Below are 10,342 nucleotides of genomic sequence, written 5' to 3' on the forward strand. Positions count from 1 at the left end.
AATGTTATGCGAATTTCACTGCGTACAAAATGAAATTTACGTGCAACTTTGCGCTGTGTGTGTTTAGTTTTGCCGGAAAAGCTTTGGTGCTCGGCCTTTAAAATTTGTAAAAGTATATAATTGCCAATGAAAATCAATCATTGGACGCGAGCTCAATGCAAGCTGATTCAGTTCCGAGTTTTGAGACTCAATTAAATGCACGACAGATCGTACTTCCATCTGGTTCATATTGTATCCAGTAACCAGTTGCTCGCAATTAACTAGCTAACTAGATACAGATAAGCTAGCCGCCATAAATTAGCCACAAGCCAGTCTGTATAAAATTCAGAACCGCCTTTCTGTGAGTAACAGTTTATCGTGAGGTGCTACTGTGCTAGGAAAACCCATGTCCATATTTATCTTGAAGCAGATTCTGCGAATCGTCAGATAATGTTCAAGCTAGGGCTAATATGCATCTTGGCTGTAAGCGTGGTCTCCATACAGGTAATCAATGCTGAGAAGTGTTCCATATGGCAGTTATTTGCAAAGTATGCTTTTTATTACAGAGTCTCTCACTTCTGGAGGAAACCAATTACGTGTCAGACTGCCTGGCCAGCAATAACATCAGCCAGGCTGAGTTCCAGGAAATCATCGATCGCAACAGCTCCGAAGAGGATGACCTCGAGAACACGGAGAGAAGATACAAATGCTTCATCCACTGCCTAGCGGAGAAGGGAAATCTGCTGGACACCAATGGCTATTTGGATGTGGATAAAATTGATCAAATTGAGCCCGTGAGCGATGAACTGCGAGAGATTCTCTACGATTGCAAGAAAATCCACGATGAGGAGGAAGATCATTGCGAATATGCGTTTAAGATGGTGATTTGTCTAACTGAAAGCTTCGAGCAGAGCGATGAGGTCACCGAAGCGGAGAAAAATACAAACAAATTAAACGAATAATCGTACTAAAACTGGTCGAGCAACTTAAACGCAATTGTTTTATGCCAGTGGGAAATGCACAAGCAACTGTTTAGTTTCATTTCTACAATGTTCATCTACAGACTTGTATTTATTGCGCCTCTGATTTTGTTATTGTTCAGCTTGGCCAAGGTGGTATTGATATATATATTTGCCTAAGCTTTTGATTTATTTTCGACAAACTATATAGGCTCGCCACCCCTTTGATATATTTCATTGGAATTGGAAAGACTTCCAGGAGTGTCTACAAGTTAATAATCTTACCATAGGGGAATACGAGAAATACGCGCGACTCGAGACTTTGGATTACCTGCTCAACGAAAAAGTTGACTTGAGATACAAGTGCAATATTAAGTGTCAGCTGGAAAGGGATTCAACGCAATGGTTGAATGCTCAAGGCAGAATGGATCTGGATCTGATGAATACCACCGATAAGGCATCCAAATCCATTACCAAGTGCATGGAGAAGGCTCCCGAAGAACAATGTGCCTACAGTTTTAGACTGGTGATGTGTGCATTTAAGGCCGGCCATCCCGTAATTGATTCCGAATAATTGTCAATTATTTAAATATATGGAAACAATCAAATTACTAAAATCTTCACACATAAGTGTTGCTATTAGAAACGAGTGATTTGTAGAGCTTATATATCAACCAAATTAAAATTGCAACCTAGTGTTTACTTCACACCAGTTTAGTAGAGCTCTGTTTAACTTATTCGAAACGAGTAATTAATTTTAAGTGAAACAAAAAGTTGTCGCATAATTCAAATGATTTTAAATTATGGGCACATAAAACCGAAGGAAAATATTGACGCTTAGCTTATTGCCCTACCAATGATTGATTTATCTCATTTTAATCTCATGTAATTAAAGTTACACAGGCACTATTCCGCATAACAGGTATTTCAACTAAATTGCAATTGTTTTAAATAAGTGGAAAACTCATCTGATACTGTTCAGTCTGAAGTTAACAATGTTCATCACTAGACTTGCCATTTTGGTGCTTCTTTTCATTGTTTCGCTTAGCCAAGCTAAGGTTTGATACACAAAACTTACCATTATTTGATTTACAAATAAATAAATTTTAGGAAAGCCAACCCTTTGACTTTTTCGAAGGAACCTATCACGATTTTAAAAATTGTCTGAAAATCAATAATATCACCATTGAGGAGTATGAGAAGTTTGACGATACCGACAATTTGGATAATGTCCTTAAGGAAAATGTCGAGCTGAAGCACAAGTGCAACATTAAGTGTCAACTGGAAAGGGAGCCAACAAAATGGCTAAATGCTCGGGGTGAAGTCGATCTGAAATCAATGAAAGCAACCAGTGAGGCAGCGGTATCCATATCAAAGTGCATGGAGAAGGCTCCCCAAGAATCCTGTGCCTACGTCTATAAATTGGTAATATGTGCATTTAAATCCGGACATTCAGCCATCAAGTTGGAATCATATGAACACATACCAGAGGAAACCGGTGGACTAATAGCCGAACAGCAGGCGGATCTGTTTGATTACGATACCATCGATTTATAAAATCAAAACAGTGTCGTCATAGCCACAGTAATATATAATAATTTTAATTTGCGGGCTTATTAGCATAATTAATTAAAATTGCACGAGGCGTGCCGCAGGGCGCTTGAATCAAATCAAACCGATCCGAATGGAATCCAATTAATTGCTTTGACCTGGAATCACGCAGCAGGTTAACACATAACAATAATAATTGATTCGTTGCAAATCAGGTAGATTGTAGATTCCTACAATCTGATGCCGTGCGTAGAATCTTTCCATATTTCTCAGGACCTGCCACCGATTTGTGGGTGTGCGTGTGTGTGTATGATTTTTTGTCGTTCCCGGGCAGGAAAAAACATTTTCCCCCACACAATGCGATTCCGTTACAGTTTTCCACGGGGCGTATGAGTGTTTATTTGTGTGCGACTTTTTGTCGCTTTCCTTTGTGCCGGCAGGCGAATGCAACGGAAGTTGTCATGTTGCATTGTTGCAGCTGCTGTTGATGCCGCTGCCATTGTTATTTCGCGGAGATGGGGCTTCGGGGATCGGGATCAGGGATAGGCATCGGCTGAAAGAAAAGACGAGCGTGCAACGCCCACACACTTGACTGGTCCGCTCTGCCACCTCTCGCCTTTCGATTGTCAGCTCAACTTAACGCCCGCCGCCGAGGGGCGTGGCACATTAGTGGCAACAGCACGGCGATACAGAAAAAAACGAGAAAATAAAGCGGAGCACAGAAAAACCAGCGAATACATGATTGTCAACACGCACACTCCCAACAACCGGGGCAGCGACAACACGGCGTATGAGTAATATGTCTGGCTGCCTCGCTGGCGGTGCTGCCTGCACCATGTCAACATGCAAAACAACAATGGGGCGGAAGTGCATTGTAAACGTACCGAGTGCTGCGCCCCAAAAACTGCCACCCCATATACCGCCAGGAACTCCCACCTCTCGATGTGTGAGTGCAATTATAATTTGGTAAATCGACGGAAGTTCGGATAAACATACGCAAAACGTTTGCCTGCTCTGGCCGACAAGGATGAAAAAAGACGAACATGGTTCAGCCCGCAGGCCAATGAGTTTTTGCGTCGATGGTGGGAACACGTGAAAATATTTGGTAGAAATTTGCATTGATAAAAACATAAGAAAATACTTTAAATTAAGTGGAAATGGAACTCAACATCCCCAGAGCTCGAGTATAACATATAAATAATGGTAATACAACGAGTGGAAAGCTTCGAATGGCATCGAAATGTTTGTCTTTATAATTTACCATTTAAAATAAGTATTGTTGCCTTCTTTTTTAAGTGAAATAGTTTTTTTTATATATATAAAAACTTAAAAAACCAAACTTTTCATGCAATGCTAAGTTTCCAAAAAGATACATTTCTTTTTCATATATTTTTGATCCTATCAATAGCAGTTGCTGCTTAAAGTTGAGAGTCCATCCCCACTTGCTCCCCTGGCAAAAAGCAATCTAATCATACCCACAACCCCCAGCACACATGCCAGAAATTAAATTCAACGGGCAAACTTACACTGTGCTGCATACTTCAGCAACTGCCAATAAAGTGCTTGGCAGAGAAAAAAAGGGCAGGAAAAAACAGCGAGGAAAACTTATACTACCTCTACCCTGCCTTCAGCTTATGCCACGCTACACTTTCTGTTGCTTCGAGTGCGCTTATCAAAAGACACACACGGCACTGACATGCATCCCAAAAAAAATTGAAGGGGGCAGGGATACAAATGGGGGGGGTGGGGGGTTTGGATGTGGAAAAGCAAAGAGACGCAAAGGCGACGAAGCGGGGCGCTTAAGTTTTCCACGTTTTTTTTTCTGCAGCGTCTTTACTTTGGTGGGAAGGCGGGAGAGGACCCTTTGCAAGTTCTGCATATGACTGCAGACACGTCTTGAAGACCCCGCGACACTCATCCCCTAGGCCACCCACCCCCCACCCACACACACACACGCACAAGTGAAGGGTGTAGGTGTGCGAGTGTAAGTTGATTTATGCCACTTTGTATACTCTGCATGCGTATGGGTATGCGTACACAGGAAACAAATCTATAAAATGCTGAGAAATTTTATCAAATAGTTCCGTAAAGGTTTCTATTTAATATTTTAAATAAATTTTTATAAGTAGTCATTCGTAGCTATAGTCATTGAATACGTTTAGACAGCTTAGTACAATATTTGTAATTTAAAGTTATTTCTCTTCCAACCCATATGTATTACTTCTAAATGTTTCTCTCAGTGTCGTTTTGCCAGCGTGTGTGTGCACACGCTGCATAAATGATTTATGGCCAACTCTCGCGACAGTTTCGTTTCGCTTTCGTTTGCAGAGAGTGCAACAAAGGAGCCGCGGAGACGCAGATAGCCAGAATGGAAACTGTCGCATAATAAATAATTATAATTGTATTTTTCTTTCCGTCTTCCCGGTTGGTTTTGCACGGCTCTTTGTCTTTTGGCTTTATCCTCGTAGGTGCCACGCGCATTAATAAACTTTATAAATATTTAAGTTGAGTGCGCGAGGTGACACTGAGTGGAAGTGCGGGTAATTGAAACCGCCGCAGATGTTGCCCAGATGCCTTCCGAGGTCGGACAGCTGATAATGGGTCAATACGGAGGGGCAGACCCGACCGCTTCTCATTGGCCGGGTAAATGCTTGGCAACTCGATAGTGGGTCAAAGAGACGACAACAGCCCAACTTCCGGCAACTTCAAAGTTTGAGCTTCCTGCTTAGCCACCCAAAAATCTTTGCTTCCTCAGTTGGCCTTTTTCTGTATTGTCATGAAAGCGAAATGCGCTGACAGGAAACGGGAAGTGCGGCTCATGCAACATTTATGAAGGGTCCACACTCCAGGCCCCCTTGAAAGAAGGACAAAAACTAACAATGGATCGCACCGAAACAAAAAGATACAGCAGAGAACTTGACGCGTAAAAATTGTCACAAAGTGTAAATAGAAAATGAAATTGAAATGCCACGCCGAGATTTAATTAAATTTCGGCCCGGCCGACGAGACAAACAACGAGTGGCCAAAAACTGCCCACAAACACACATACTCGTAAATAAAAATAAAACTTGTGTATGCACTTTTGTTAGTCTGGTATAAATATTTGAAAAATCTTCGCACATAAATAATTTCATTTAAATTGCATACATAATTTGCAGTAGGCAAATCGGTAAATATTTCAATATCATCGGCTATGAAAAGGATTTGCTCCAAACTGACTGTGCCAATCAACAAACAGCCTTTGTTAGACGACTTCAAATGCAACCATCTCGGCCAACAAACGAATTTCTTCTGCCATTCGAAGTTTGTATTTTCTAGTATTGAATGCTGATATCAAATGAATTCGTTTATTTGTTAAATTTGATTTCTGGAGTATTAAATTCTGGGAAATCTGCTCGATTAAGAACGAAAGTCAGCAGTAAAAGTACGTGCAGTAAAATATAAAATAAATATGTGGAGAATGGTGAAAGTAAAAAGTTTCAGTCGGGATGTTTAAATAAAATCCATATTTGCATATATTATATTCAATTTGTAGTGTAAAATGAAAGAAAACTGTTATGATGTTTTTATTTAATCTATTACAGGATTCGGAAACGGAAATTAAAGCAACTATTGACTCCGCTCATCGTCTAACTTAAATAAGCCTTTTGACTGATGCTTGATAAATTGAGCAATCTCTTTCTATGAATTTAATATGCTTGCGGCCTCGCCACGGGCACGGAATATTAAATAAAAACCAATAAAGGTTAAAAGCCTTTGCAGTGGGCCGTGGCCATAAGCCACCTGCCAAACCAGGTCGACCAAAACCACGATCCTCGGCCCAAACGCCCTCCCGGTGTTCCGATTCCCCTTCGAGGCTGGCTATGCGCCCGATTAAATGCATTTAAATGTGTTTTCATCATAATTATGCATATGCAAACATGACTCGACCAGTGGCCGCCACTCTATCGTTGAATATATCCCCCCAACTCGTTCGACTGCCTATGGGCACGGCCATTGGCATATGTCCTGGGTTTTCCGGCAGCTTAAGTGCTTTAATGGCTTTAATTATGTTGCATGCAATTATTGTCCATGTCCCGGCAAGAATGATCTTCATCATCGGCTCAATAATGATGCCGATGCTGCTGTTCGGAAGCTGTTCTGGCCACGACCGAATGCAGCAAAAATTATATAATTAATATATGAAAAGCGAAATGGATGAAGCTCCTCAATACCAGGACTCCAGCCTCGTTCCCGCCTGATGTACGTTTATGTAGGCAGAGGAAAGCAGATGCTGCACGCTTTGCTTTTGAGCATAAAATTCAATCGCTAAATTATGCAAATATTCCGCAACTGCGACAATCGCCTGGCGCACGTTACGTATACGCAATGCCGGACGGATGAGTGTGGTTGTTTGCATGCGTAAAGAGGTCGCCGAGTTCATCGATGACGATTTTACTGCAATTCCGCTTCCGCTAACCGATTTTTGGCGCAGATGCAAGAAAGGCCCGAAAAAAGCCAACGGGATGAGGTGTGCATATATATAGACGTACAATGCCAGAGGAGTTCAACTGAACAACAAGAACCAGAACCAAAAAAGGCAGACTTTTTCTTTGAAATTTTATACCCATTACTACAGATGTAAAATTGTATGTTCCCATTTATAGTACAGCTGCTGAAAAATATGCAGTCAACAGATTTGAGTGTATATTCAGCTTAAAACAATGCATTGCATACTCATGCACATCTTTATAGGTAACTTTAACTCAGTGTAGGGTAATGGGTATTGAATAGTTGAAAGCTGTGGTCTATAAGAGTTTTTTGGCGATTTTTTCGCCACCTCTTCGGTTTGCGTAGCCGTCAGTTTTTGGGGTCGCACAGCAATTTTATTTCGGCGACGTGACAAACGCAATCAGCGTCAGTCATATGTGTAAAAATGTTTTCCGCTTTGCGCGTGAATCTGCGCTTTGCGTTGGAAATTGCAGAGCCGCAAATATGGCCTAAAGTACGAAGTCATCAGCCAGGGGATATAGCTTCAACTTTGGTGACCAAGTGTGTCTTTAACTTTTACCACCTTGTCTAGCCCGATTCGGTGTCCCTCATTAGGTTATCCATTCATCCAAAACCTAATTTGCAGCATGCCAAACTAACAAAAAATCCATTTACTTTTGGCTCCATTTGCTGCTGCTTTTGCCACGCCGAAACTATTTTCAAGTCCTGGCTTTTTGGACTGCCTGCCATTTGGCCGCAGGAGTCGCACATTGAGTTAATTAAAGTTGTACATGGTAGGCGCAATCAAGATGAGAACAAAAAACACATGTGTCCGTGTCGGTGTGTGAGTGTGTGGGTGTGAATGTGTGTGTGTGTGTGGGCAAGGGAAAAGGCCAAAACAAATTGCCAAAGTCAGAGAAGCAACGTAGAACTTTTTTTGAGGGCTGAGAGCAAATGGCAATTTATAAAATCCTTTGAAGTGTCGAAAATCAGTAATTGTAGTCAAAGTGCAAATTGATTGCCCGCCTCGCTCTCTCTCTCTCTCTCTCTCTCTATCCTCCTCTCTCTCTCTCGCTCTACCTCTTTCCCTCCGACACACACTTACACATGTATACGTTTTCCCTCTCGCTCTTGGGCACCCGATTCGTGCCGAAAAATCAGTGTGGCAGACATGTTTTATTGAGTGTAATTTGTAGTTGCAAATTAATGGCCGCACTTCACTTTTAATTAAAATGCATCAAGAAGAGAACTAGAACAAGGCAGCCAAGGGACAGCATGAAAAAGTATGCGATTGTATGCCCCAAGAACAAAATTAGCTTTTAACAAAATTCCTTAGCTACATATGGAATAATAGGTTCGGTTAATTTTGAATAAACAAAGTATTTTCGGAAATGTTTCTCAATTAATAGATTTTGTTGCACAATATCCTAGAATTTTAAGCAAGGCACCAACTCACAGCAAGTGTACATAATTACAAGTTAATATTTCCACATAAAATGTAATACAGTTTAATACCATTCTAAGATACACAAATGAAGGCTTTTAGCTTAATGCTACACACAGAGATGTCTTAAGCTTTAGAAATGCGAAGAAAACCATTTTTCATTGCATTTTCAAGGACCCTCGTGCAATATCTGAGTTGTTTCAACTTTTCCAGCGATTCCCGCGAGAATGCCTGTACTTAATTCCGACCACGTCAATTTCCCTTCATCAACTCCTTTGACGCCTGTTGCACGAACGGGCCGTTAAAGGATGCAACTGCGTCGAAGTTTTGAATAAATTTTCACCATTTGCCGGCGGCAACAGCGGGAACAACAAGCCAGCTCTACTGTGCTCTTCGCAATGCCGCAAGGACGCGGATGCGGATGGGGATGAGGATGAGGATGCGGACGGGAACGGGGAGATCGTGGCATCATCAATTTTGGTTTGAGAGACTCATCAATAAAACATAACAGCAGCAAATGGAGACACATGCGACAATGCACATGCAAGAGTCCAAGGGATATGGATACTGATGCGTCAAGGACCTGGCTCTTGATTCCCTTTGCAGCGGCTGCCATTGCTAAGATAAAAGCTTCGTCCATTGATTTGGTCAACAAGTTTTGCCTTACTGTTAGAAAAAAAAGAGCAGTTGAAATTTTTAGTTTTGCATGAATATATTTTCAAAAGAACGCAGCCGAACAGGTGAGTACTTCTTTAAGGAAGCCAGATTCCTCTCCTTAGCTGCCTGGAAGCCATTTAACACCTTAGTCACTATCTGGCAGATATAACTTCACATATGTCCCTTGTAACGCATGTTTGTTGGCAAACACATCAATGCAGTATGCCGACAAAATAATACTGTGTGTAATTTTACAATCCAGCAATCCTGAAGCATTTTAAATTAAATTTAAGTGTCTTTAAAGTGAATACATTTAAGCCGACTCCTGAATCGTAAAAAAGTGCAACAAACGTATATTAAAAGACAAACCTGGCAAGGAATAGGATGATCTCCTTCACACCCTTAGGTCAAACCAACCATCTTGTCTCTGTAACAGAGAGACATTGGCCTCCGCCCAGAAAACTTTCTCGACTTTAAGCAGTGGAATTGAATCTTTATTCCCACTCGAGCTTTATCCCTCAGTCCATGATGATGTTCACTATGGGTATGTGCATCAGCTTAACGACGAATCCAATCAAGCCCATGATAAGGAATCCCACGCCAATGGCAATGCTGATACGCTGGAACTCCTGACGATCTGGTTTTGTGCAGCGCTTGTAGAATCGCAACGAGTTCTTATAGAAAGCCGAGGACGGAAGCAACAAGGTCAGCAGATCCTTAATATGGCATCTAATGCCTTCCACAGACTTGCACTTCAAATCGGTTAGGAATTTGCGGCCACCCCTGGAGATTTAATAGATGAGTTCGCAGCTGCGATAGTATTTGAAAACAAATCTACCTTTTGGCACATTTGGCCCTGTATCGGCGTCGACGAGAAAGTAGTTGCTCCATCTTACGATTCGTTCGAATATCTGAGTATATCAGTCGCTTGTTTTGCGCCAAACAAATTTCTGTCCGAGCATTCGAACAAATTCTACCGGCCTTTTGAGATCGACATGAAATTCGGTCCTAATAATTGGCAGCTGTTGTGCCGAACATAGCCGGCAGCATTGTTAGCACATGCAAAGTGTAGCAACTTGAAATGGAAAATACTGGCCGGTTTACACACATAATCAAACTTTACGCAAATTGTTTGCCAGCTCTGGACACACACAAGTACGAACATTTTCGACTAGTTTTCCTACTCCAGCTGAACAGAGGGATTGTGGAGAACTGGGGTGGAGCTGGGCGGTGGTAGGTGGATGGGAACTTAAATGCTGCAATTTGTTTCACTGCCGAATCG

General features: G+C 41.7%; 4 protein-coding genes across 4 annotated transcripts; 3 read left to right on the forward strand and 1 right to left on the reverse strand.

The window, feature by feature from the left end:
- The first annotated feature begins 334 nt into the window (after positions 1–334).
- Positions 335–970, forward strand: LOC6735382 (general odorant-binding protein 57c). Its single transcript, XM_002082293.3, has 2 exons — positions 335–483; positions 546–970. The coding sequence occupies exons 1-2, from the start codon at positions 430–432 to the stop codon at positions 939–941; spliced, it is 450 nt and encodes a 149-aa protein (XP_002082329.1). The 5' UTR covers positions 335–429; the 3' UTR covers positions 942–970.
- A 25-nt stretch (positions 971–995) lies between these two features.
- Positions 996–1,655, forward strand: LOC6735383 (general odorant-binding protein 57b). The gene is made up of 2 exons (XM_002082294.4): positions 996–1,091; positions 1,150–1,655. The coding sequence occupies exons 1-2, from the start codon at positions 996–998 to the stop codon at positions 1,510–1,512; spliced, it is 459 nt and encodes a 152-aa protein (XP_002082330.2). The 3' UTR covers positions 1,513–1,655.
- A 151-nt stretch (positions 1,656–1,806) lies between these two features.
- LOC6735384 (general odorant-binding protein 57a) lies at positions 1,807–2,613 on the forward strand. The gene is made up of 2 exons (XM_016168555.3): positions 1,807–1,996; positions 2,049–2,613. Exons 1-2 carry the CDS (start codon positions 1,934–1,936, stop codon positions 2,493–2,495), a joined length of 510 nt encoding a protein of 169 aa, XP_016028711.1. The 5' UTR covers positions 1,807–1,933; the 3' UTR covers positions 2,496–2,613.
- Positions 2,614–9,532: 6,919 nt separating this feature from the next.
- Positions 9,533–10,069, reverse strand: LOC6735385 (protein transport protein Sec61 gamma-1 subunit). The gene is made up of 2 exons (XM_002082296.4): positions 9,899–10,069; positions 9,533–9,843 (listed from the first exon to the last, which is right to left on the reverse strand). The coding sequence occupies exons 1-2, from the start codon at positions 9,949–9,951 to the stop codon at positions 9,579–9,581; spliced, it is 318 nt and encodes a 105-aa protein (XP_002082332.1). The 5' UTR covers positions 9,952–10,069; the 3' UTR covers positions 9,533–9,578.
- Positions 10,070–10,342: the final 273 nt, after the last annotated feature.

The sequence above is a fragment of the Drosophila simulans genome, chromosome 2R, assembly GCF_016746395.2.
Source record: "Drosophila simulans strain w501 chromosome 2R, Prin_Dsim_3.1, whole genome shotgun sequence".
Taxonomy (NCBI): Eukaryota; Metazoa; Arthropoda; class Insecta; order Diptera; family Drosophilidae; genus Drosophila; species Drosophila simulans.